At 44.7% G+C, this 27863-nt stretch overlaps 2 protein-coding genes and 1 pseudogene across 8 annotated transcripts in view; 1 reads left to right on the top strand and 2 right to left on the bottom strand.

Annotated features, from left to right (window-relative positions):
- Nucleotides 1-10779, top strand: part of ZMYM4 (zinc finger MYM-type containing 4) — a 143416-nt gene extending 132637 nt beyond the window's left edge. Inside the window, exons 31-33 of one of the 3 annotated variants that reach the window (XR_004954261.1) lie at nucleotides 2014-2147; nucleotides 7234-7416; nucleotides 10445-10779. Coding sequence is in view for 1 of the 3 variants with exons in the window: in XM_036231549.1 (XP_036087442.1) it covers nucleotides 930-938 (9 nt within the window). In the remaining 2 variants the exon portion in view is untranslated. Of the gene's footprint in view, nucleotides 1-929; nucleotides 1984-2013; nucleotides 2148-7233; nucleotides 7417-10444 lie in introns of those variants that run through there. The other 2 variants (XR_004954262.1, XM_036231549.1) reach the window with 2 other exon arrangements.
- LOC118605412 lies at nucleotides 2546-2664 on the bottom strand (annotated as a pseudogene).
- Nucleotides 7829-27863, bottom strand: part of KIAA0319L (KIAA0319 like) — an 85682-nt gene continuing 65647 nt past the window's right edge. For all 5 annotated transcript variants that reach the window (XM_016147269.2, XM_016147270.2, XM_016147268.2 and 2 more), the window contains exons 11-21: nucleotides 27554-27677; nucleotides 26796-26928; nucleotides 24857-25005; nucleotides 23650-23801; nucleotides 23168-23306; nucleotides 21492-21651; nucleotides 17685-17827; nucleotides 16723-16845; nucleotides 16104-16194; nucleotides 14948-15039; nucleotides 7829-9049 (exon numbers count right to left, since the gene is read on the bottom strand). In XM_016147269.2, coding sequence (XP_016002755.2) covers nucleotides 8862-9049; nucleotides 14948-15039; nucleotides 16104-16194; nucleotides 16723-16845; nucleotides 17685-17827; nucleotides 21492-21651; nucleotides 23168-23306; nucleotides 23650-23801; nucleotides 24857-25005; nucleotides 26796-26928; nucleotides 27554-27677 — 1494 coding nt within the window. In that variant the 3' untranslated portion in view covers nucleotides 7829-8861. The remainder of the gene's footprint in view (nucleotides 9050-14947; nucleotides 15040-16103; nucleotides 16195-16722; nucleotides 16846-17684; nucleotides 17828-21491; nucleotides 21652-23167; nucleotides 23307-23649; nucleotides 23802-24856; nucleotides 25006-26795; nucleotides 26929-27553; nucleotides 27678-27863) is intronic.

Below are 27863 nucleotides of genomic sequence, written 5' to 3' on the forward strand. Positions count from 1 at the left end.
AGCTTGCATCCATTCAGCTTGAATGATTTTGAACTTGTGAGATTAAAGGATATATACATTTTTGAGTATATGTATTTAATTTGGGAATGTGAGACTAAATGGCATTTTCCTTAGATTCTAGAGCTATCTTTATATTGTACAAATGTACCTTCAGGTTCCATATAAACTGTTACTATCTACCTGTCCTATGGCATTCCTAATTTCCAAAAAGTCTAATGTAAAATGAATTTTTATAAATGAATCCCAGTTTTTTATTAAATTCAGAATTTTCCATACAAATGAAAAGGTTCCCTATGGTACTGAGTTGAAACTTTAGGAAAGAGTTAAGCAATAATATCCCCGATTCCTCTCGTCTATCATCATCATGTTATGAACATCATTGAAAAAATAATAAGAGGCATTGTTGTTACAGAGTGGGAAGATCCAAGGTCTTGGAGCCTAGTCTTTTCACTTACTGGTTGTAGAGTGTTAGGTAAATTACTTACCTGAAGTGCCTGAGTTTTTTTCATAAAGCGGAATAATAACTTTTATAAGTTGTGCTTGGCACATGGTAAGATTTCAAATATCAAGTAAAGATATAGGTACCCCTGTGTTCATTGCAGCATTATTCACAATAGCCAAGGAAACAACATCGAAACAACCTAAGTGTCTTTTGATGGATGATTGAATAAAGAAGATATAGTACTTATATACAGTGGAATACTACTCAGCCATATAAAAAAAATAAAAGTAGAATGTATTACCTTTTAAACAGGTAGAAGAAAATTGTCCATTGCTACTCAGTGGAAAGCAAGGTGTGGGTTATGCAGTTGAGTAGAAATTGTGAAATGATAGCAGAAATAAGTTAAAATGAATGTAAACATCTTAAATTTAATCAAAGAAAGACTCTCACCCTTCTTTTCCATCTTCACTTGCCCTTCCCTGCATAGAGACATTAGTGTTTGAGGAAGTAAATGCATGGAGGAATTGGTGTGCCAAGAGCCCATGGAAGCCCGCTGGTGAGAGGTGCCACAGTGAAGCAGCCCAGCAGCAGAGCAAGTGAGGCAGTGGGTAACTGGAATGGTTAGGAGACTGACTACATTGTGCAAATAAGTTAAATGATTGAGAGTTATGGAAGCCAAATTTCTTACTGTTTTGAGAAATGATTAATAAATATGAAAAGGGAGAAGGCTAGAAAGAACCCCGAGGTAAATGGAAACAGAGGAATTGGTATGAACTCACAGGTTTAGGTAGATAATAGAATATAGTTTACATGAATATGTGTATACGTTCATGGATTGATTCTATCCAATGACAGGGCATAGAACAATTTTACTCTAGCAATGAGCATACCAAGTGCTAAAGCATTAGGGTTCATTGGCTCATTCCAAGACGGGGGCAGGGAAAGTACAAAATAATCCTAGAACATCTTGTTTTGAGTAAGTGTTTAAAAAAAAAAAATGGAACATGTTGGAAGGACACAGGAGCCAGACAGAGAGGCTTATATTGGTCAAATCTAGGACAATATGTATCAAAATAAATAATGAGAGTATCAGATTATAACTTAATAGGAATTCATGAGTCTGTACTAGTGTGTGTGTGTGTGTGTGTGTGTGTGTGTGTGTATAAACATTTAAAAGAATATGAATAATTTTTTTAAAAACCTAACAGGCAAAAATAATGGAAAAACATCAGATAAATATTAACCAAGAGAAAGATGGGGAAGCAGAGTTTATAGTATCTGATAAAACAATTCAATGCAAAAAATAAAAAAGGATTGTATGTTGATAAGACAACAATAAAAAACTAAATATTGTTATTAGTACCTCAAAAACAGCTTGAAAACAGAGTTTTGGGCAAGAAAAGGGAAGATGGATAACCCTTGGGTTAAAAAAGGAATTGAGAAAACACCTACCTGCAATGGACTAATGATAAAATCATTGTGTCTGAATCTGGGAACACAGCTAAAGCAGAACTGAGAGGGGAAAATTATAGATTTGAAATCATCTTTTATTTTCATGAAATCATTTTCAGGAAACAAGATTAAGAATGAAGCAATCATTCAATAATTTAAGGAGTGAACAACGGGGGAAAAAAGGAAAATAGTAATAAAACCAGAAATAAATGGAAAAGAGAAGACTGTCATATATGGCCTTTATTATATTGAGGTACTTCCCTTATATACCCATTTTATTGAGTGTTTTATCATAAATGGATGTTGTATCTTTTCAAATGTTTTTTTTTTCTGCATCTATTGATATTATCATATGATTTTTATCTTTGTTAAGGTTGTATATCACATTGATTGATACGCAGATGATGATCCATCCTTTCATCCCTGGAAAGGACCCCACTTGATTATGATATGTGGTCATTTTAGTATATTGTATTCAATTTGCTAGTGTTTTGCTCTTGTTCATCAGAGATATTGGCAATTTTTAATTTTTTTTGTATCGTCATTGCTTGGTTTTATTTATTTATTTATTTTAGGTGAGGCAACCCTTGGTTGACCTCACAGGTTGCAAGGACCTTGTCAGCTTACAATCCCTTATTTTTTATTTTTTTATGCCTACAGCACCTGGTCTTCCTAGATAGTCTCCCATCCAAGTATTAACCAGGCCTGACCCTGCTTAGCTTGCAATATCAGACAGGATCGAACTTATTCAGGGTGGCATGGCTGTAGACATCATTGCTTGGTTTTAGTATCAGGGTAATTTTTGGCCTCATAAAATAAGTTAGGAAATATTCCTCTTCTTCAACTTTTTGGAAGAAGTCGAAGACTGGTATTAAATTTCTTTGTTTGGTAGAATTCACCAGTGAAGCCATCTGGTCCTGGATTTTTGTTTTTTGGGAGGTATTTGAATACTGTTTTAATTTCTTTACCAGTGATGAGTCTATTTAGATTTTCCAGTTTCTCATGATTCAGTCAAAAAGATTGTGTGATTCTAAGAATTTGTCTATTACTTCTAGGTTATCGAATTTGGTGGTGTATAGCCTTTCATAGTAGTCTTGTATAATTCTTTTTATTTCTGTGGTGTCTCTTGTAACTTCTAATTCTTTCATTTCATATTTTATATGCGTCTTTCCTCCTTAGTGAATAGGGCTAGAGGTTTGTCAGTTTTGTTTATTTTTGAAAAACCCTTTCTGTTTCATTAATTTTTTCTGTTTTTTTGTTTTCTATTTCATTTATTTCTACTCTGATTTTTTATTATTTCCTTCCTTCTACTGACTTTGGGCTCCATTCATTCTTTTCTAGTTCTTTAAGGTGTAATGTTAGATTGTTTATTTGAGATTTTTATTTTTTGAGATAGGCCTGTAATGCTATAAGCTTCCCTCTGTTACTACTATTGCTACATCCTCAAAATTTTAATATGTTGTAATTTCATTTTCATTTGTCTCTTTGTATCTTTTGATCTTTTATTTCTCCTTTGAACCAGTAGTTGTACAGTAGCATGTTGTTTATTTTCCACATATTTGAGTGTTTCCTGCTTTCTGGTGGTTTCCAGTTTCATAGTGTTTTAGTCAGAAAATATGTTTGGTATGAATTCAGTCTTCTTAAATTTATTAATACTAGTTTTGTGCCCCAACATATGGTCTGTCCTTGAGAATTTTCCCTGTGCACTTGAGAAGAATATGTATTCTGTTGTTTCGGAAGAGAAATATGGCTTAAGTCCATTTGGTCTAAATTTAAGGCTATTTTTTTTTTTTTTTTTTGACTTCTGCCTGGATGGTCTATTCATTGCTGTCAATGGGGTTATTTAGGTCCCCTACTAGAATTGTATTTTATCAAGTTTCTTCCTTTATATTTATTAGTAATTGCTTTATGTATTTTGGTGCTCCCACGTTGGGCACATATATATTGATAAGCATTATGTCTTCTTGATGAGTTGTCCCCTTTATCACTATAAAATGGCCGTCTTTGTCTCGTTGCCTTTTTTTATCTTCAAATCTGTTTTGTCTGATCTATAAGTGCTGCTACACACCTGCTTTTCTCTGAATGCCATTTGCTTGAAGGGTTAACTTCCTCCCCTTCACTTCAGGCCTATGTTTGTCATTGGAGCTGAGGTGAGTCTTCTGCAGGGAACATGTAGTTGGTTTTTGTTTTCAATCCATCTTGCTACTCTGTGCCTTTCGATTGACGAGTTCAGTCCATTTACATTTAGGGTGATTATTGATACATGAGGCCCTAGCACAGCCATTTTATCTTTTGTTTGCTAGTTGCTCTTTTTCTTTATTGTTGTTTTCCCCCCTTTGTGATTCTGTCTGCCATTTTAGTCTGGCAGTGTCTATGACTTCTTTTCTCCATTTCCTCTTCTTTTGTGTTTCAAGTCTCAGCTCTGGATTTTTGTTTTATGATTGCCGTTAGGTTTGTAAAATGGTTCATACATGATAGTTCGTTTTCTTCTGATTGCGTTTCGTCTTCGCCTGTACCCATTTGGTGCTTTACTTCCTCTCCTTTTGTCACATATTATCCCTTTTTATGTTGTGCGCTCTTTACCAAATTGCACTATAGTTATTTTTAATGCCAGCATCCCCTTCCCTCCCTTTAACCTTTATAATTATTTGCTGTCCTATTCCAAAGTAGATTTCCAGTTTCCTGCTTCTGTTTGTTACTCATCTTACTCAGTTTTGTATACTTTTGTCGTGTTGAACCTGGTAGAGGAGCTCCTTTCAACAGTTCGTTCTTGTAATGCACGTGGTTAATTTTCTCAGCTTTTGTCTGGGAAAGCCTTTTATTTCTCCCTAATATCTAAAGGATAACTGCTGGATATATTATCCTTAATGGATGTTCCTGACTTTAAGTATTTTGAATATTTCCTTCTCTTCTATCTTGTAATGTTTCTACTGTGAAATATAATAGTCTAATGAGGTTATTCCTTTATATGTTAGTCTTTTTTCCCCTGGCTGCCTTGGGAATTCTTTGTCATTGATTTTTGACAGTTTGAATAAAATGTCTTGGAGAAGGTCATGTTGATGAAATTAGGTGTTCAGTTCACTTTATTTTAACATCCAGTTCTTCCATAGGCTCGCAGAGTTCTCATCAGTTATTTCTTTTGGTAAGCTCTCTATTCCCTTCTCCCTCTCTTCTCCTTTTGGTATACCTATTATTCTTATATTGCTCTTTTTAATGTAGTCAGATAGTTCCTGTAGTGTTCTTTCATTTTTTTTTTTTTTTTTTAATTCCTAGTTCTTTCTTCATCCTCCTAGGTCATGTTTAGATTTCTATCTTCGAACTCACTAATTCCTTCTTCTAACTTGTTTGCTTGCTCTATTTCTAGTGCTCTCTAATGCATTCCTCGTCTTATTCATTGAGTTCTTCAGCTCTAGAATGTTTGCTGCTTTTTTATAGTTACTATCTCTTTAGTATAGTACGCCTTTTGTTCATCGATGTTTATTCCTGAGCTTATGGAACTGCCTGAGTTTTCTTGTATATTGTTGAGTTTCTACATAACTGCAGTCTCGAATTCTGTCACTTAAATCACTGTCTTCCATGACTTGGAGTTTGGTTTCTGGAGACTCTTCATTTTCTTTCTGCTCTCAAGTTACCTTGATCGTTCATGGTATTTGATGGATTGTTTCTCTGTGCATTTGAGTTACTGAACTCTTTTCTTGTTTAGATACTCTTTTGCTCTTGACAATTCAGCATGTTGATTTGGTACTTTCATTTTCCAGTAGATGCTGTTATAGCACAGATTTTTCTTTTATCTGCGCTATTTGTGCCTCTGGGATTGTGGTGGACCATCATTGTTTCCATTAGGGAAAATGCAGCATACCCACTGGGATTGTGGATGTCCCCTCTGTGAACAGCTAGCTTGTTAAGGGGCACCCCCACTGTAGTAGGGAAATGCGGCAGGTGGTGGAGAACTGGTTTTCCAAGCTCCCAGAGCTACCTCCTTTATTCTAAAGCCCACTGTCCCCGCTTTTTGGGGGGACGTCTCCATTGCCTCTACCAGGTTGTGCTGGGATAGATGGGGCAAGAGAAACAAGTATGCAGTTTCACGACTCTACTCCCCAGCTTGCAATGGCTGTCAGCACTACTGTGCTGCTTAGGGCAGCATACATCCCACATGCCTGTTGTGGAGGCCTGTGCTGAGGCATCATGGTCAACTCCGGTAATGTATTTGGGCCCAGGGAGGCCTGTCACAGAGAACCTGGGCCCATACTCTTAACATAATTTAAAATATATATATATATTGGCTAACACAATAAAATTGATTTTTTTCAACAATTCAATGGCCACTCTGGTAGGGCAGCTCTCTTCTAGATGGTGGTTCCAGGGACAAGGCTCCCTCTATCTTGTGTCTCGATCGTGGCCTCAGAGTCTCCTGAGTGCTCCTCTGCTCTGGCTACCATATGGAGGAAGGGAGCAGGAGACAAAGATTTTTAATGGGTCAGGGCTGAAGTTGGAATGTGTCTCCTCTGCCATATTGTGCAGAAGATTTGGATGAGCTCTGTGTCCTATAAAAGGACCCTCGTTTGGTGAATGATTGATCTTGCCACACCTAATTGCAAGGGCCTCTCCCTGAGGTGTTTAAGAGTTGGGATGTCTGGGTGCTTTCCCTCTTTGTCTGCCCAAACGCAACTGGTTTGCAAGTCTTTGGGAGCTGAGCTGCTAAGAGCCATTTTCCCCTTTGTCGAAGGCATGGTATGGCTGCGCAAATGATCTGAGGAATTTATAAAAGATGAGTTAAATTTTCAAAAATCAAAACCTGAAATGTGAGTTCCAGGTATCAGAACAGTTTAAAAGTTGTCCAGGTGATTCCAATGTGTAGCCACCATGAGAATCACAGATGTCGATGCACAGGCACATGTTGATTAGTCAGAAGTGAGGAAGGAAGGAAATTTGAAGCATAGTTAGGAATGTTAGACTAGGGCACAGCAATAACCTGACAGGCAGTTTAATATATCTGTGCTGAGAATTGGACAGAAGGCCTGTCCTTCACATGAGAGGTAACTTTACTTTTGTTCCTTGTGACCAACCATATAAGGCTGATCAATACCCTTCAGTGTCAAACTTGAGCAACTCAACTCCCTCAGGGGGAGGCACAAGAATGGACAACCACACCCTGATGCTGGGAATCTTGAAAATTAGGTTGCCACCACCTACACCAACAGGGGGTTAGGTAGGTGAAAGATGTTGTAACAGTGGCCTGGGCTTGACCAGAAAATGTAAAGGGGCCCTTAAACCAGTCAACACAAATTCCACAGAAGAGTCTAGGGCCTGATCCATGCTCCTCAAACTCTCTTTTCCAGGGGCTGATGGCCTGACTGCATGTACCTTCTTTCCATACCTGTTTTCAGAGAGCAACTCAATGTGTGTGACCAGCTCTTCAGCTCATTCCACTTATCAGCTGAGAACAAGGATCAGTCTCTCCCCAAGCAGGAAGGCGAAGGCTGCAGCCTTCCAGCCCTAGGGGTTTTGAGTTTTGCTTCCTGGTGAGTTTCCTTATGTACACAATACCTAGTGGGGTTCCAGAAATGCAAGGATGCCCTCTACTGGGCCTTTCTTCTGGCCATTCTAGAAAGGCCCACACCCTGGGCATTAGGATGCTGTGGGAGAGCGGGGGGTCCTTTTTGTATTAACAAAAAGCATGGAAGAAAGGACAGAAAACTCCTTTCCTTGAATGCCAAGCGGAGCAGCTGGCCAGCAGGGGCCAGACGTGATGCACTCCTCCACCAGCAGCCAGGCAGCAGCTGGGGCAGAATCTCAGCATCATCGGCCACAGTGCTGATGCCAGGCCCAGGACTTCCCTATTGGAGGCCATCGTGTCACAGGGACGTACAGGTGGCTGGACCCATGGTTCAGATGAGCAATAGAGCACAAAGCAGCACACCCAGCAGGCACGTGTACAATTAAATAGCATGTTTAATCATCTCACAACAGACAGTAGTATAGTAGTATAAACTGTAGTGTTGTTTTTTTTTTTAATCATTCCCCCAAGCTCCCATTCCTCAATACCCAGATACCATGGCTGAGGAACCAGTGACAGGTCTGGAGGGATTCAAGAAGTCTGGTTCAAGGAGCTGAAAGTCTTTCCAGGTCAAGGTTGCCTTGTGAGTAGCCAAGAGCCCTATGAGGAGGTGATGCGCACACACACATATTCCAGCACACGCACGCACATGCAAGGGACACAGAAGACACGCAGACATATGAGGAGACTGCAGTGGGGCAGTCGCACACATGCGCTCTCATGCCATCACGTTCCAGTCCATTTGTGGCTATCTCCTCTCTGGGCACAGGGAGTGGGGCCTGAGCCCGCAAGCAGCCAGCGCCGGTCAGGATGATGAGGGGAGGCAGTCTGTGTCCAGCTTAGCTGCTCTGACCCTCTCCATTCCTGAAACAGCCAGTTCCCCCATATCTTGGGCCAAACACCATTTCTGCACTACCAGTCCTGCACCAGTGGTGAGAAGGAGGCACCACTTCCTCACAACATGCCAGTAGGCTCTTGGAGTCAGGAGGCTGGTGGCGCTTGGTTCTGTACCCAGCTGTGGGGACACAGCCAGGCCTCGCTGCACAGGTGCCCTGGGAGCAGTAACACTGCCAACAGGGAGCTGGAAAGGAGGCCAGGAGCTGGCTGTGTCCACCCACGGAGCAGGGGAGAGGTCTGCAAAAAAGGTGGCCCTGAGGTGAGGATATGGGGCGGGCGGCTATGAGATGGGTTTAAAGAGGAAACCTCTTCGTTCACAGCTTTGTTCAGGGGTTCCCAGAGAATGTCTGGATTCAAGTACCAGCAGCTCTGGTTGGGCATGTTATGGGGAGTGACCAGTGGATTCTAGGAGAACAGCTGCCCACTGACATGGGAGGTATAAGAACCAGCCTGGCAATGCTCTGGACTCTGGCACTGCCACCCCCACCCTGAGGAGACAGATCAGGTGGCTGGCTATAAGATCTCCTCCCGTGGGCTCCTGGCCTTCAGCGGCGTCTGCCCGTTGGGCACGGAGCCATTCTGACCATGTAGGAATTTGCCCTTCTCTCGGTCTGGCCAAGTGAAGATAGCGTCATCGCTGTCCAGCTCTGACTCGGAGTGCATTAGGCTGCTGCTCAGCATTGGGCCTTTCTGTTTGATGCCTGCAGGGGAGACAAGGAAGCCCAAAGTCAAGAGCACAAACCTTCCCAGGCTTGGGCCACAACCTGCACCCTCTTCCCAGCCTGAAGAGGAGCAGAGGGACAGAGGGTCATGTTCCCCTCTCCAGGCCGAGGGGCAGGTGGCCAGTGGCTTCCTGAGTTCTTCTGCCAGTCCTGGATACCTGGGACAGCCCCATAAGGGAAGTCAGAGTAAACTGGAGACTGAGTTCCAGTGCTGACTGCTGATCTCCAGGCGCTTTGGTTAATACCACCCAATGACATTCTGTTTTCTTTCTCTTTTAAATGTGCAATGTTTTATCATCTCCCTTTATGAATATGGTGGAGTTCTATAGAAGGCAAGAAAGCACAACGAACAAGGTTCTAGAGAATGAGCTTTCACCATGTCCTGGCTCAGCACGGATGTGGTGAAGTGCATGCCAGAGTTCCTGACACTGAGAGAGGAAGCAGCTTCACTCTACGGAGATGTCAGAAACCAGGCACCTGGCTTGGGAGGTCTCGTGCTGGGAGAGCCTGATTGAAGTAGGGACTCTCAGAGCCAGTTCCAAACTGTCAGCTCATCAGAACACACAAACAAGGACTCATAAGCAGCACCTGAAGTCAGAAAAGATTTGTGAGATTCTGCAAGCCATGGAAGTCACTGTCACTACTTATCCCTATGGCTGCAAAGAGACCACCCCATACAGTGGCTTTAGGGAAGATCCCATCCAACAGCAAGATGGCTGTCCTCTGGCTGGTGTAAATACTACTCCAGAGAAAGCAAAAGGTAGGCCGAGATAGCAGGACTAGAAATAGGAATTAACAGCAGCAAGAATCCAGCTTGGCAGTACCCTGGGCCCTGGCACTAACCATGCCCAGGAGCTAACCTACCTCCTTTCTTAAAAACCTGACCAGTCAGGTGAGGCATGTTTGAACCCTCATCGTCCAACAAACATTCTCCCTAGCCTGGTCCCATCCAGATCCCCAGAAAACATGAATCTCCCGAGATGATTCTCAGCCATTCTGCCCCTTCCTGGCCAGACATGACTGAAGGCTGTGAATGCTAGGGCATCCAGACTCTTGACTGCATTTGTCGCCCACGCCCACCTCCCCGCAGTACTTGACCATCTCAGGAGTATAGTTCTGGGACATGACTACAGATAGCTTCCCATTGAGTCTTAGGATCGCAGAGCAACAGAGCCAGGGAAGAATGCCAGCATCTGGGCTTCTCCAGTGTGCTGGAGGACAGTGGCCAATGTAAGAACCAAACCCAGGGAAGGCTCAAGATCCTCAAAACCCCTGCCTTGCTCCTGGAGATGAAATACTCACCCCTGGCTCTCTGTGCCCTCTAGTGGCTTTCTCTACCCAGCACCCACTTGATGCTTCCCTTTTTCCCCACAGCCTTTGCTGGCCACAGCTGTAGTGAACAGGAGCCTGAAGGAGACACACATGCTCCTGGCTCTACAGCACTCACCCAGGGCCCTCCCACCACGGGCTCCTGCTCTGTCTGAAGAACTGAGTGGACTCCACCCACTAAACAACACACGAGGAAACTGGTAACATCAGTGAGAGCTGAACAGATGTGTATGACTCAGCAATTCCTTTCCTAGGTCTACACCTAACAAGTCCATATGTATGTCCACCAAAGCAGGGGTCCCCAACCCCCGGTACCAGTCTGTGGCCAGTTAGTAACCAGGCCACACAGCAGGAAGTGAGCAGCAGGCCAGCGAGTGAAGCTTCATCTGTATTTGCAGCTGCTCCCCAACACTAGCATCAGCGCCTCAGATCATCGGGCATTAGATTCTCATAGGAGCACCGGTCCCTGGAGGCAAAAAGGTTGGGGACCACTGCTCTAAGGACATGGAAGAAGAACATGTACAGCAGCACTCTTAACAGCCCCAAATAGAAAGTAATTGTCCCATCAACGGTATGCCTGATGAATAAAAATAGTCACACAATGGAAATTAGTAATCAGAGTGAACGAATTACCGCTGTACCCCAGTAACAAGAATGAAAGTCATGAATGTAATGTTAAGTGAAAGGAGTCAAACGATGGCCTCATTTATATAAACTACTCCGAGATACTAGAAGTAAATGGGGCGGGGGCAGGCGTGACTGGAAAGAAGCACAAAGTGGGAGGTTCTGTGGGGCTGATTCCATAAGTGTTTTAACTTGTGAATATTTGTTAAGCTCTGCTGATGTTTTCCTGTACCTTTTAGGTTGAACCACAAAAAAAAACTGCCATTCTTTATAGGGAAAATATCAGTAATTTCCTATCGTTCAAACCTTATATACTTCAAAGAAAGTTGTTTTTTTTTAATCAATAGAATAGCAGAAACTAACCCCAACCCAAAACAGCTGCTGCTGAATGTAAACTGCATCTCCTGAGGCGGGCCCCACGCCACCGGGCAGCCTTCATGCCCGTGAGCTCGCTCAGGTGGGACCGCTCTGCTTCCAGTCGCTCCTCATCCAAGCTTAACCTGGCTCTCAGCAAACTGTTCTGTGTACAGCATCTTTCTCCACAACATGCCCCACTAAATCTACTCTTCTTCAGGCTCTCCCTAGATGACTGCCACACTGCCATCAGGCTCCCTCCCCACCGTGCCTTTTCAAACCAGGCCCATCTTCGTGCCGCCACCCAGCTTTTCCCTCCCTCCTGCCTCAGAAGAGGTACTGCAGCTCTGTTCACCCCACTCTCTCCTTTATTCCCTCTGTGCCCTACTCTCTCCATGTCAGAAGCCTCACTTGAATCTTCTGCACTTCCACAGAAATGCTTATGAACCCCATCAAAGAAAATTCTTCCCCCCCCCCTTTGATGCTGCCCCCACTTCCACCCCTGACCCATGGATGTTGCTGTTTCCCTTAAGAACTGGATCTCTGAAGGCGGGGCATCTCCTCCCACATGCTTGTGGTGCACGCCCGGGTTCTGGCACACCTGGGGGGCCCGGCACACCCAGGGTATGCTCTGTGGTTCCACCTGGGGTGCGAGCCCAGGACCTGCATGCCAAGCAGACGTGCTAACCACTACACTGTGGAGCCACCCCTAAGAACATTCTTGCCCTCTAACCCTCATCCCACCTCACTTTTCATTGATCAGCTTCTACAAAGACTACTTTAAAATGTTTAGAGCCTCCATTTCCTCACCACCTACTTTCTTCCTAAATAACCTGTGCGTTCACTTCTGCCGTCACCTACTATTCTATTCTGACTCCTTAGGTGACCACCGACTGTTCCGGTGTCGTCATCATTCTCACCTTGTCCTCGTGCAGCAGCCCACACTGCTGACCACTTCCTAATGATATCCCTCCTCCCTCCTTGACTGCCATTCTTGTGCTTCTCAGCCCTGGACTCTTCCCCCGTCCCTCATCCTTCTCTGCATGCAGAATGGGATCCACTTCTGTGGCGCTGACCCTCGCCAGCCTACAGAAGATTCGTCTATCGGTATTTCCAGTCCTAGCTGTTCTGCTGAGTTCAATCTAATTCATCTTCTCTTACCCTGTCACTGCTCCAGATGTCCAGATTCTGTCAGCAGTGCCAATATTCTCTGTCTCTTGGGGAGATGTCAGTTTTGGCCTTTTCCTTCTCTTCCACCCAGGGACGCCATACTGTTTGAGTCGTCATCACCTCTTCCTTGGACCATTACAAAAATTTCACTGGCCTCCACCTGTAATCTCTCCTTCAATCAATTAAATGTTGTCATTGGACTAATCTTCCTAAGTCACCACTTTCAAGATGTTATTTCTCAATAAATGCTTAATTCCTTAGGCTAATGTTCAGATCGTTCCATAATTTGGCCCTCCTCAGTCTTCCAGCCCCATTTCCTCAACCCCATTCATACTGTGTCTTCAATAGTTCTTTTGCAGTCTTTCTCATCTCTGGGAGTAACATCACTGAACCCACAGATGCTCAAAGAAGCAGCCTGGGGACCACCCTTCTTTACTCACGCCCCTCAGCCAGCATTCTATGAACCTCATCAAGTCTTACCCCAAAATGTATCTGGAATCTACCTGCCTCTCCTAATCCCATCATCTCTCTACCTGAGGACATTCTATCAAATTTCTCACCCACTCTTGCCCCTCTCCAGCAGCTACAGTTGTCTTTTTAAAATGTAAATCAAATCACACCATTCCCTGCTATAAAAACTATCTGTGGACTTAAGCAGGTCCCTGCTTTCTGTCCAGCTTTATGGCACTTTCTCCGTGGTCACCACATCCAACACGTTGCCTTCTACTTCCTCAAATGCCCTCTGCTCCTTCTAGCAGCTGGGCCTTTACCAACTTTGCTCCTTTCCCTGGAATGCTATTTTCCAGAGTCTTTACATGGCTAAATCCTACTTGTCCCTTGGTTCTCAGCTTGAGTGTTATTCTTTTTAAAGACCTTTTCATGATCACATTTTGTATATTTGTGAATTTGTTTAATGTCTGATAGAAGCCACTTAAGCAGAGTCTGTCTGGTTTATCATACTGTAAGTGGTGTCTGGAACAGCACCTAGAATACAGTGGTCTCAGTCCATATTCACAGATGATAAGATAGTCCCTGCTCTCAAGGATTTCACTGACGGATAAGCAGACAGACAAACACATGACTAATATGATACTGGGAAATGCCAGAACAGACGGAGAAAGATGAGCACAACTTGAACTAACAGGTTAAGGGAGGATTGAGGAAGAGCTCTCTATGAACCAGAAAAAAGATCAGGAAGAAAGAAGATCTCAGAAAAGCAAACTGCTGAAACTGACCAAGACCATGCCTACCAGACTGAAAGTCAGTCACGAGCGGTGGAAAAACCTTGTCAGCGGAACACAAAAAAAAACCTTGACTGCTGTGGGGAGGGTGGGTGGGTTGTGCAGGTTTTTACCTCCAAACCTCTGTTCTCAGTATGTGTGTGCAAAATGCTCTGGCTGCACTTCTCCGGTTTATAAGCCCCACCACCTGATCCAGGGGCCGCCCCACAGCCTTCTCTCTCAGAGCTGCCTGGGTACAGAGCCCAGACTGCCCATGAGCATTTATTTTCTTCTGATAAGGCTTTGCTTCCTCCGTAGACAATTTCAGTTTAGGAGGAGAGAGCAGGTATTCCTTAGAACTCTGTTCCCCCTACAACCTCTCCTAACACAAAGCTTTAGTATGAGAGATGCTGAATACTTTGCGTAGAAACCGTCTTTCTTGCAGTGTTTAGGACTAGCTCAGCATAGAGTCCAGTTCCCACTAAGAGATGGTGCCTGTGCTGTAGCCAAGGGAGCCCAGCCAAGGGACGCCCTCTGCCATCCTGACCCTCCTAACCCCATCACTGAAAGCCACCTTAGTGCTCCTGCAGTCAGAAATTTTTCAGTGGGGGGCACCTGACAGATGATCCTGGTGCACCTGGAGCCAGCCTGGAAGTTGCTCTCCCTCCCACCTGCTCCAAGGCAGTGATAGAGGGTGTGGATCTAACTGCCAAATACTGGAGAGAGAAGATGGGATAGGAAGGCTGGCTGAAACGAAGTCAGCTGGCAGACGTGGGCTTTGATCTCACTGCTGCCTCACCTTCTTGTCTGCCCAGAAAGGACAGACTGGTCAGGCACGAGAGATCATGGTTCCTGAGCCTGACTATAAGGGGCAGCTTTAAAAGCTAAACTCCAGGCTAGAACCCTCAGGGGAAAGAGCAGGCAAAGGGAAAGCAAGAGGCCCAGCCCCTCTGCAAAGAGAAAGGAGTGCCGAGAGGTGAGCCCTGACATCAGGTCCAGCACGCAGCTTCTGCCAGTGCAGGGCCAAGTCGACCCTCGGCTTTCATCAGGCAGGGAACAAAATGCTTTCCAGCACAAACAGCTGTTAGTGACACATTCAGGAGGGGACTAGTGACAGTGACTCTTCACAGGGAGAGTACACAAATCTAAATGTACCCAGCCCAGCTCCCAGGGCCACTACCTGCTCGGGAGGTTGGCTTCAGTTCCAGGCTTTCCTGATCCGTGGCATCCAGGATCTTGTACTTGCTTTTTCTTCTGGGTTTTCCTTTTTGCCTGAAAAACACAATCCCCTCCCCTGCTCAGGAAAGAGATTGCATGTCTGGTTTAGGTAGCCCACCACAGGATGACAGCCGGGTGCATATAGGGCCCCATCTTGGGGACCGCTGCTTAGGAGAGGGCTGTTTCTCCTCGCTTTTCAGCTAGGGAAGGTGGCAACTGTGATTTCTTCTTCAGATAATCCTCACCAATTCTGGGAAAAGGCAAGGGAAATATGAATATGTTAGCATGAACTCATCAGTCCATGGTGGTGGAACCGACGGATGGATTGGTTACAGATGTAAGTAAAATGAAAACCCTAGGCTTAAGGGTGTGGGTTGGAGGTAAGCATTAAATCAACAAAGTTATTAACAGTGGTTGTCTTAGGCTGGTGGGAATTTTAAAAAATTCTTTTAATTTTCTCAGTGTTATGGGAGGTTATGTTGTAGGTTGAATCTCAGCTCTCACTTAGTGTGTGACCATGCACAGGTGACTTCCCTACCTGTAAAGTGAGAAAAGGTTGTCATGCATATTTAAAAAGATCTATTAAAAGTTATGGTGGTTGGCATACTGTAATTGTAGTAATAATGAAAAACATGTAGTGAACATCATTAAATATTATAAAACTAGACACGAAGGCTCAAATGAAAAAAACCATAACACTAATCATGACTAACCTAAGGATAGGACTGAAAACAGGTACACATGTGAATACCAACTAGGAGGCAGAAAAAAAATGAAAAGCTCATGTGTTAAGGTGGTGAGGCTGAAGTGTGGAGTGTCGAAGGACACATACCCTAGAAATGTGATCCAGGTCCACACCTAGGCCCTCCCACTCCCAGGTTGCAAACCACTGTGGTGACAGCCACTAGCTGAAGGAGTGTGTGTCTGCCCTCAACAGAGCCAGAAGGTGCAGAAAGCCTTTCTGCGTATGCCTTGGGTGGACCAAACCACTGTAACAGTGTCAGCAAGGGAGAAATCCAGGACTCGGCACCTTCCATGTGGAAGGAGCCAGATGACCCTCTGAAGAGTGACCACATGACCAGAAGCCCAAAGGAATTTCCAAGGAGAATCCCCCTTACCTCTTACAACAACAGACCACAGTCCAGAACAGGATTCCCAAGGCAACAACAATGACAAAGGAAGCAATGATAACATACAACACGCTCCACTCTGCCAAGAAAAACAAAATGGTCAGGACTATGGACAGGCTAGAGGGAGGTCTGGGCTGCCCCCACCTTGGGCAAGAGATGACCCAGGGCTTCCCCAGGAAGTTGGGATCTTAGAGTTGGAAGCAGCTGAAGATTAAACTGTTTGAACTGTCCGTGATTTTCAGTCCCTTCTCTGAGACCCTGGGGCAGTGGGGCAGCTGTAAGGAGCTTTAACAGAAGAAAAGAGCTTGGGAAGAGAAAGCTGAGGGCTTCCATGTGGGCACTTCAGGGAGACAGGAGGCATTGCAGCTGGTCTGATTCAGGCTGCAGTTTGCAGTTGTGTGATTTAAGCTTGGTTCTTATACAACTGCTTTGGAGCTTTCCTCTAACCTTGAGCAAGTGTGGAGGAAGGAAGTAAAAATCCTTTGCAAACAAGAAAATACACAAAGTTCTCCTCGCTCATCTGCCTCGGAAACACCAACGCCCACCCACTCAACTCAACCATATTCAGTGCCAAAGCAGCTGGCACAGTGCCAAGCAGAAAACTCACCACAGTTGCTGTCTCCATCTCTCAGCTGCACCTTGATGAAATTCTCCATCCAAAAAGGGTCACAGATACAGCGTTTGGTGAATGAATCACAGTGGCCATGGTCAGAACAGTTCAACTGGCATGCTGAGAGTAGCAGGAAAGGGACAAAAGTGAAGAGGAGTCAGAGCTGGGGGGACACCCAGCGTCTGGTGCCCATGAAGGTGTGAAGACACCCCTGTTCAGTGGCCTGTGGTGAAGTTTCTTGAAGACCCAGCCCAAGAGCTACAGTTTGGGCATGCTGACTGTAATTATCATCACAGTCAAATAAAACTGGAGCAGTTAGGCCGCTGAAAGATGGTTCCAGACTGTTTTTACATGTTTTTTCTCTATCAGCAGATCTTAATCTTTCATGTCTCACAGATCCCCTTCTTTGAATAATTTAATTGCCAAAATAAAATATAGAATATTACAAAGGAAAGCAATTACATTGAACATGATTTTTAGATATCTGAGAATATGACTTTAAAATAATGTGTGCCTTTATTAAAACATTAACAAGATCTAGAGTGGGTCTAACAACTGATAATTCTGAACTACTGTTAAGTAAAAATGATATTTCATCATGTGTAATACGAAAAGATCTGTGATTTCTATTGCCTCAAAGTCACAAGTTCTCTTAATGACACTGTAGTTTATTGCTTACTTTCATAATTAAGAGAAATAATGAATTTCAGTTAGAAGTTAATGAAAATATGGATGTAATTTTTTCCCCAAACTCACAGCCCCTCTGAACACTATTTCAGGGGCCTATGGACCCCAGGTCAAGAGCCTCTATGAATCGGGACTTTTTCATGATTAAGGCAGTGAAGGAAAGAGATTACTCCACTGTTCCTGAAGAGCTGGGGTGGAGTCCAAGAACAGTGGGGACTGACAGATCAGGGTGGGCACTGGGTTCCTGTTCCCAGCTTCCCAGAATTACTCACTGACGGTATTGATTTCCAGGGCTCTGAATATCAGAAAGTCTGCCTTTTGCTTCCTCAGCTCACTCTTGAGCATCGCTGCCATCTCATGGCCTTTGAAGATCTGGTGGGGAGGCTCGTCTTGAACAAAAAATACCATCTTGGTGCTGCAGAGACATGCAACAGTATGAATGTGCTGAAGTTACCAACAGCAGCAGCAGAGGCTACCATTTGCTAAGTACCTTCTGCTTGTGCCAGACACTATGCTAAGTATGACATGCATTCTCTCACAGCAAGCCAGTGAGAAAGGTGTTATCGGTGTCAACTCCATTTAGAGGACAACACTGAGGCTCAGAGGGGTAAGTAACTTGCCCAAGGTCACACAGTTAATTATGGCAGAGCCAGATCCTAACACTGATATGTCTGACCTCACCTAAAAGCCTATGCTTTTAGAAATGCCCAAAGCAGCCCCTGCTAACAAGAGGACCCACTCCAAACAGGTAACTGGAGGTCAAGAAAATGGGGATTTGGTTATGGCTACACCCCAGCTGTCACCCTTTTAACAGCTAAGACTGTGGTGCTGCTGGGTTTGTGCCTGGGTTACATAGCCAGAATGATCCTTAAAGTGACAGCAGCAAGAAAGACTCTTCACAGTTCTGTGGTTGGTGCAAGACCATGTTATTCCATGCCCAGAATCTGTCTGCTTTCTGTCAGTTTCTAGAGGAGGCAGAAGTCACATCTGGGTGGCACAAAACCTGTTCCCTGTGGCCTGGCCTCCAGTTTTGGTAGCCGGCTTCTCGACTTCATGTTAGTCTCACAGACTGAACCTCTCCCCACTGAGTGGGTCATGCTGGTTTTCCAGGTGTGCTCTCAGCACACTAGGTGGCTGGGTGAGACCTGGGTGTCCCAGAGCCCCCGCAACAGTTGCTTACAGTATAAGTCTATATGTGGCATGACGTAGAAATCGGAGAAGCGCTGCTGTCAAAGACTTTCTAAAAGCTTGCTGCACAGGGAGGCTAACAACGGATATCACAAATTCTAGAATCAAGAAAGACACTTTTAAAAGATCTGTGGTCCATTTCTCATCATTTTCTCATGGTTACCTAATCTATGCTTATCGTTTCAAAGTTCCCTCTATATGCCAATAACCCTCAAATCTTTATCTCCTCTCCCCATGCCTGTCTCAAGTGACCAAATCTGTCTACAGATGCTTGCTGTCCCAGATCTTCCACAGGCACCTCAAATCTAACATCTCAAAATAAATTTATAATAACCCTTAATTAAGCACTCACTGTGCTAGGAACTTTACAAACATCATCTTATTGGATCTTCAATAATGGTCCTGTAAAATGGGCACTAGCATTCATTTTCACAAGTGACAGAACAGGTTCAGAGAGGCGAAGTAACCTGTCTGGTGGAAGGCCCACGCTCCTTCCACCGTAATACACTCACTACCTTTCTCCAATCACATCCTGCTCCTGAATTCCTCAACTAAGCCTACCCAGTCCAAGCCAGAAACCTAGCCATCACGGTGCTGCGCTCTCCCTCACACCGATGCAGTGATACGAGTCTCCGAGCATAGCCTTCCACAGGGCTCTGGCTCGTCTTTCTGCTGCTTCTACCCAGACCCAGCCAGTTCCCACCAGCTTGGATTGATCCAAGCAGCCTACTCCCAGGCTGCTGAGCAGAGCTTAAAAAGTCCTACGGCCATGTGATGCAGTCTCTGACCCAGTGAACCCTGACTGCATATCAGATTCACCCGGGGAGCTTTTGGTTTTTAGGTGTCCAGACCTCACTCCAGACCAAGTGAATCGTAACCTCTGGGGTGAGGTCAAAGTTCCAGGTGATTCTATCATGTAGCTACAGTTGAGAACTACTGCTCTCACCTCCTGTCTCTAACCTTGGCTGAGACCCCAATATAGCTAGCTCAAAGCCAGCACCCTTTCCAGGAGCTGCTCCCCAACCTTTACCACCTCATTCTCACCTCCTCAAAGCAGATGGCCTTGCCTCCAGTTTCAGAGACAAAACACAGGATTGTTGGTACCAGCCTCTCAGATTTCATCCTCTCTACCCCGAAATTCACTCGCAGTAGCACATCTTCCCTCCTTTCCTCCCATCTCCAAAGTGGTGCTTCCACTCTGCCCACGACCAGTTCCCCAGACCTACCTCCATTTATAACCCACCCCCTCAAACTCCACCGTCTACTTTTCCTCTGCACCTGCCCCTCAGTCTATAAAAGTGCTCAAGTATTTCCTATCTTTAAAAGGTGTTCTTGTGATCTCATCTCCCACATTATTCTCAGACCATGAAATGAATTTGCCCTCTGCCCCCAACATCTAAGTAAAAGACTCTCCCTATAATTCTGATATAATTCTGCCCATCTTCTAATCACAAACTCAAAAGCCTGTTTTGCATCCTCACCACACCCGCCTGTTAGCATCTGAATCCTTTGGCAGCGCCCCCCACCACCAACTGCCAGCTCTTTCCTTAACTTCCACAGACCAGTCCCACCTGGTCTTCCTCCCACCTCTCTGACTGCTGTTTCTTAGTTTCCTTTGCTGGCTCTTCTCTCTTTGCCTCCTCCTCAAATATGGGGGTTCTCCAGGGCTCTGTCCTCAGCCCTCCTGACATTCCCCAGTTTGACTCACCTGTCCTCATGGCTTTGACTCCTGCTCGTTTGCAGTAACTCCCTGTCTCTGGCTTTTCCTCCACCCCAAGTCCCAGCCTATACTTGCTACTATCTGATGAAACATCTCCCCATGTACCCCATAAGACACCCCAAATTTAATAGCCAAAACTAAACTCATCTTTTCTTCACAACTGGCTCCTTTGTACCCCTGACCTCAGTTAATGGCATCCACCATCTCTTCAGGCATCCAAACCGAAAGCCTCGGATTTGATGCCTCATTCACCTTTATTCTCAAAGGGTCACCAAGTCCTATTGATTTACTTCTGAATTTCTTTTTAATTTCTTTTTCTCTTCTGCTGTTTCCATCACCACTACCTTAATTCAGGTTTTATTACTTTTTTACTAGACTAGTCTAAAAGCTGCCTGATTGGTCTCCCAGCCTTCAGTCTCTCCCTATGAGTCATCTAACCTCCACACTGCTGATCTCCCTTAAAAAAAAAAAAAAAAAAAAAAAATCTAATTTCCTTGTTTTAAAAACAAACCGGAAACTTGATGCACATAAAACAAACTGACTTGAGTCCTCCTGCCTAGACTATTATTAAGACTAAAGTCCTTCACTCAGATATGACCATTCTCAGTCTACACATCCAGTCTTACCTTCCACTGTGCTTTGGGGCCCAGTGAGCGCCCTGAACCGCAATACTTCTTCCAGAGGAAACTCTGTGTTTACACACCTCAGGGTCATTGCTCATGCTGCTCCCCAATTCTGAATTTCCTCCTAGTCCTCCTGTGCCCTGTGCTTGACCAATGCAAGCTTTACTTCTGGAAAATCTTTGGACTACCCTCTACCCTGACTTTCCTGAAAGAACTAATTGCCCTTGCTCTGCGCCTCCATGCAACCACACGGTCTATCAGATCTGCCCTGTACTGATGTTATATGTTGACTTGATTGTTTTGCATACTAGACTATTGCCTTCAAGCATAACGGACCCCTTCTGATCTTGTACCCCGGCGCCCTGCTACAGTGTCTAGTACAGAACATGTGACCAGTACTAGAAAAGTTTATTAAAGAAATGGACGCCATGAGTGGTTCCTGGTTAGAGAGTCCACCCTTCCCTACCTACCCACACTAGTTAGCTCAATCATGAAGCCCAAGGGGCCCCTGGTCTTTCTTTTTCTCCCCCCGTGCATTGCCCAGCTACCTCTGCTCCGTGTACGGCTGAATCTTTTGCACAATGATGTCGGAATCCAGCACCCCCAGGAGGACCCCAATCTGGCGGATGAACATCCCCTTCAGCCTCTCAGTTAGCTGGCTGACGTTGACATCCAAGATGATCTCCACCAGGTTGTTTTTCCTGGGATCTGGAAGGCATGTGGATCAGTCACGGCTTTGGAATAGGAGAGTTAAAATAGACCTGCCACTGTGCATTTGCTTTGGCACAGGAGAGAAAGCAGTGAGAGCATTCAGAAATGCAACAGACCTCCTTCAAATGGAGAGGGACAATGATGAATTCTAAGTAACACATCTGGGGCTGGCTTGGAGAGCTTTGAAAGGACTCCTGGTCCCCATATCGACCTGAGAATGACCACGTGTGTGCTGGGGACTAGGCCAAAGCAGGGAGGCAGTGGGGTTTAATGAAGGGAGTGAAGGTTTGTTTTAAAAGCCTCTCCCCAGTTGGCTTTGCTGAACTCTCCAGGCCAAGTGGGGCTACCTAACAATCTCTCTTGATCCACATCTGATTTTCAGTGACTTGCTGTACTTCGTCTACACAATGGGAAGGAAAATGTCCATCTCAACAAGCTCACCAGTGATGGGACTGCATCTGCCCTACAGGTTGGAAAACAGTAAACACAAAGGATATCCAGGCAGCCAGCAGACAAGAATGTCCTCAGAGTCACATCACAGCTGCACCATGTTTTCACAACTCCAGAATGGGGAGGCCATTGTGATTATGTCCTAAAGACTGTTCTATACTTGGAAGTTCAAAGTGATTATTCAGAAGACCTTCTTATTCACATATTTGAATGCACCATTTGCCTGTTCTGATGTGTAATTTACATAATTAGTAGACTATCTGTGATCTGATTTTAAACACAGAAGAAACTTTATAGTGTCTTGGCTGTTGTCCTTCAGAGAGATGGGACAAGGACTGGAAGACCTGCCAAGATCCCTTCCCGTCTAAAACACCCATATAAGATCTTGGCCTAGATAATAAAGAGTAAGTTTAAAGTTAATACCTCCTCATCAGATGCTTAAGGATTTATAAGGCTCTACCCCACCCCACACTCACTTCTTTCCTAATACCAAATGAGCCTCAAAGCAAAAGAAAAACATGGTTCTTATTTAAGAAGGAAATTTTATTTCTGCAAATCTGAAAAATGTAAAGGACACCAATTACTTTACCTTCCCTGGGTTGTCAGATAAAGCCTGAGGCTCAACTTATAAAAATAAATTGTTTTCTGCATCTGGGTGCTGATGAGACATCATGACTCAAGTTATTCCTGTGCTCAGATTCCCAAAGCACCCTGAGCCTTGTCTCATCAGCCACATGAAGAGGAGAAAGTGCTGGGCTACGGCACAAAGGCCTGGCTCTGACACAACTGCCGTGTGACGCTGAGCAAGCCCTGCCCTCTCTGAGTTTCTGTCTCACCACCTGAGATGAGTTAAGGGGAGGTCCATATTCCTGCATGGGTAGGAGAGGTAACGTTGGAACAAAATGGTCTCTAAGGATATTTCAGCTTGGGGTTTCTAGATTTTTTTTAAAAAGCTAGATATGCCATCTGGCTCTGTCCATGCCAGGGGGAAAGGGTCTCAGGGTCGAGGCCCTGCCTGGCTGATCCAGCAATCCCACTCAGTCTCGTCACCAAATGAACTCACCAGGTTTCACCTCCACCGTGGTCTGGTCTGTGTCACTCTCACCCTTCACATCAGTCACTTTCAGGTGGAATGTGTAGGTTCCCTCGACCAGGTTGGAAAGAAAGAGGATAGAGCGATGGTCAGAGTGATTTAACACCTCCTGTGGGGTTGAACAACACGGTTATGCTGCAGAACAAAACCACACTTCTTTGTGGATTTAGTTGCTGCTTTTGTCATAACTAAGCCCCTCTGGGAAGTTCCTGCTTTATAATAACTCTGCAGCCCACAGTTGCTAGGATCATGAAAGAGAAAGACATTCTGTGCCATACTAGCTTGCAGAGTGACCCTAGGCAAGTCATTTAACCTCCCTGGATTTCAGAGAGCAGTCCAGGTTTGATATGAGAAACCACTTGGGTAAAACATATTAGAATGTTTGGCTTGGCCTCCTCTCCCCATCTCACCTCCTTGACCTTGTGTTGCTCTTCAACACCTGGCACACTTACCCCTGCTGCCGGGCTCCCCTCATCTCGAGTCCAGAGGTAGCTGACTATTCCCTTGTCATCTGAGGACTTGGAGCCATCCAATTCTGCTGTGTCCGTGGGCAAGGTTATCACCACATTCCCAGTTATCTTGGCTATAGGCGGTTTGTTTATTTCTAACCAAAAAGAAATCATTGAAAGAATATAACATGCTGGGGAAGAAGAACTGTTTCTTCATGATGCTGATGGGGAAATTAAACATCAAAAGCATCTTACATGGAGAACTGTTTCAAGTGTCTGTCCATGCCAGCGACTGACAGATTTAAAGCCACCATTGCTTCAGGTCCTGAGGTTCCAGTCCCACCCAGAGAAATGTTCTCCTGACACTGTCCAGCAGAGAGGACAAGTGTAGTTTCCTCCTGTATTCTCAGACCAGCCTCCCTGAAAGGAATCTACTTCTCTGCCTTGGAGGTATATGATAATTGGAAACAAAGGCTCACAGTGGATTAAAGCCTCAAAGCTTAGTTTCATCCAGCTAATACCACAAATTCTGTTTAAAATATGGCTTAAAATGTTAATCTCTGAACATCTTTTTTTGATTTGTTCCTTAGCACTTTAATAGAGAACAAGGAAAGCAAGACCTCTCTTAACTTGGGCTCCACCAGCAGCTTTGTTTGCTCAAGTGTATACTCTCTAGTGTTTACTGAGCTCAGGATACTACATTGGAGTTCATCTGCATATCTGATGGCTTTTTCCGGCTATCAGCTTATAGCCCTCTCCCAACGCCATCACTGATCATCGTGCCTGCGAACCAGAGCAAGGCCAATTAACTCTTGCCTCATGTTGGCCTCAGCACAGAGGCTCATAGGACGAGCATAAGGAAGCTACAGTGCAGGACAGTCATTCTAAAGTCCGACAGCAGGTGTCACTGTAGCTAGTGGGAGCGTCAAAGAAACCCCAAGTCTGAGAAGAAGAGGCAAAATAAAGACCCTTAATTCTTATTCAATAGACAAAGAAGGAAGGGAGAGAGGGTGGGAAGGAGAACACAGAAGTTAAAATTCACTTTAAAATCACTCTCGGTTTGTTTCAGAAAAGCAAGTAACAGCTGTCCTTATCCCCAACCCTCTTCCCCACCCCTTGTCTCTAAGTAATTTCTGCAGGCAAACGAGGTGATGGGCCCCTCGGTCATCTGAACCAGAGGCTGCTGCACCAGCCCGCGGCAGGGAGGTACCTTCTTTGACAATGACATTCACAGAGCTCTGGCTTTGCAGGTTCCTCTCATCTTTGACAGTCAAGGTGAACACGTAGGTCCCCACTTGCAGCCCTGTCACAATGGCAACACTGCTGTTTGCATTCTCGAGCTGCACCCCATCGGGTCCCCTGGACAAAGAGAGAAACCAGAAGGTGGAGGGGTACCTGTGTGCTGCTCCCCCATCCCTGACTCAGCAGGAGCAGACAATTATTGCCTCAGCTAAGACAGGAACTATTGTTTCCCAGACCTTGAGAGGACAAGTTTAAAAATACTCCATTTGGACAGGGTGTCCTTTGGCCCCAAAATATAGGCTCCTTGCTGATCAAAAAATTCCACTCACCAGCTTTCAAACATATCTAGCCTTATCCTTTATATGAGCTTCTAGAACATTCAAACTCTTTGCTATTCCGGTTTGTAAAAGGAAGAAAGTGCTCTGAGCAGGTGTCTGATCAAAAGAATGATTTCAGAGTGATGTTTCTGAAAAGCATTTTTGGCTCAGTAGTTGGTTCAGCTCTTGCCAACAAAAAAGCAAAATGAATTTCTTAATCACATGCCAAACTTATTCCTGCTGAAAAGTCAGGAAAAGGAAATGGGCCAAGGCTGCAGAGAAATTCTCAGGGCAAAACCAACGTCTTCTTAGTAGCTCTATTAAGCAAAGCTCCCTTCAGATCCTGGACAGCAGCCCAGAGAACTCAGGACACCCGGCAACCTTCCTTCTCCCCTGGGGCCTCACACAGCAGCCTGCAGCAGAGAAGTGAGCTCTGTGCCAATATCCAGGCACGATGCTGCACATAACAAAGCACTCTGCTTAAAGATCAAAATGCTCCAGAGCTTTCCTTAGAACTACAGGGTGAAGAGAGAAATCTGCAGACTTCCCAGTTTTGCTTTGTTTTGCTGTTTAAACCTGTATCTCTGACCCTAGTAGCCCCTCCTGAAAGATTCTCCTCCAAGAAGCTAGCTAAGCACTATTTCCACTGTAAACACTGATAAAACTCAACTAAAAGGTTTATCAGCCATATCTTCAACAATTTTAATGAAAACACACTGGGCTGAGGAAGATTAGGTTCTCCAAAAGACAGAAACAAGAGCGGAGGAAAATAATTTCTAGAATCCAACTCACCAATGATTAGTCAAGTGGTTTCTTCAAACTATAGCCCTTTCCCACCCATCTCTAATGCCCCAGGCAAAACAAAAACAAAAACCAAAAACCCAGTCTGTCTCTATGGTTGCTACCTTTGGAAATAAGAGAAATTTGACTCTAACTCTGAACTCTTTTAACCCTTCCTTGGAATTCTTTCACTTATTTGGGGATCCTGCATATAATCTGAGTTCCAGCTGTTATGATTTAAAGGAGCTGAAAGAAACTGTGAAAACTAGTAATGGTTTGATTAGATAACTCCAGTTTATTTAGTATTATTTTGGCTACTGCCTTTGGCCTCTGGCTAACATAGTTGGTAAACAGCATCTTCAAGGAAACAATAATGGAGTAATACTTTCATTTCGTAGATGAATTTCAATTCTCCTTAATGGCTGCTTTGCCCCATGCCCCCTGCCAGCCTTACCCAGTTAATTTTGAGCAACAGTATTTTTCTGCTCCATTACCCCTTCCATCCTGCCTCACAAGTGTAATCAAACTATGCGTTTCAGCAGATGAATTGTACCTGTAAAAGCACCAGGACCACAAAGTACTACCCAGGGACTAGCTGATGGTAAGCATTCTTTCTTACAAAAATTATTTTATATTATTTTCTTAGGGTTGAAGTTTGGTATTGCAAATCTTTCTTTCTCAGTCACCGCCCCCCCCCCCCACCACCCTGATTAAGCCAATAAGGGCAAGTAAAGTCTTAAAAACAAGTAAAACCCTGATCCTCAAAGGTCTGGAGCCTGTGCATAAATAAGCGTTTGCGGCAATACTCACTGCGTTTTTTCCCAGAGATATGAGATAATTTTCTGATCATCTGAGCTTCTGCTGCCATCCAGGGTCGTGCTGTCCACGGGAAGGGTCAGCTCTTTATCGGGGCCTGCATCTGCCTGTGGAGGCTTGTTGTTTTCTAGAAGACAGATACTTGGAGGTCAAAAGCAGGCAGTTCGGCTGGGAAAGGAGATGATCCTGTTGGGACATATACTCTGAAAGCCATAAGGACTCTGCCTCCCCGCCCACAGAACTGTCAGATACTATGGGAGATACATGTACTGAGGTACAGTCAGGGAACTCGCAGTGAAGAATATAAGACTGAAATAAAAAAAAAAAAATTCTGAAAGAATATGGAAGAACTTAATGAAGTTATGCTATCTTAAATTTGAAATATAATGCTAAAGGAGTTCAAATGAAAGGATCTGAGTGATAAGATAGGGCTTTCCTGAGGAACTGGGCCTGAAGCTGGCCCTTTAAGGATGCAGTAAAATATGAGATGGCAGAGACTCTATCTGCTAGGTCCCCTCGAAGGCACAATAACTAGCCAAGGGCAAGGGCACAGGCTGAGGCTGTGAAGTACTCTCTCTGCCTAGAAAGCAGTAGGGGAGTGGACAACTGAAGTTGCCAGGACAACAGAGGTTGCCAGGGGATTGGTGCCTTCCACTTATACCCTCATATAGCTCAGAACCCAAACCCTCTTCTTCCTCAGAGTTAAAGGGGCCAGCCAAAAGAAGAGCCTGCACCTCAAGGTGGGAACTTACCAGGCTGCACAATAACAGTCACTTGAGCGGTGGCCTGCTGTCCTATTGTGTCAGTCACTGTGAGCTGGTAAGTGTAGTCTCCTTCTTGCATGGCAGAGAGCTGCAAGGTAGGTGTTCTAACACCCTGGATATATAAATACAGACAGTGAGAAAACCTCCCAGAATCACAACCTCACACATTAAGTCCTGCTCGGGTTTAAGTGATTTGCCCAGTTTTCTAAAGAGTTGGTACTAGGCTGTTCAGCAAAATTAGTGAATGCTGAACCAGACATTATGGGACATCTTGTTAAAAGTTTCCTTCTTAAAGGGA

This window comes from Rousettus aegyptiacus, unplaced genomic scaffold (assembly GCF_014176215.1).
Source record: "Rousettus aegyptiacus isolate mRouAeg1 unplaced genomic scaffold, mRouAeg1.p scaffold_m13_p_1, whole genome shotgun sequence".
NCBI classification, from domain to species: domain Eukaryota; kingdom Metazoa; phylum Chordata; class Mammalia; order Chiroptera; family Pteropodidae; genus Rousettus; species Rousettus aegyptiacus.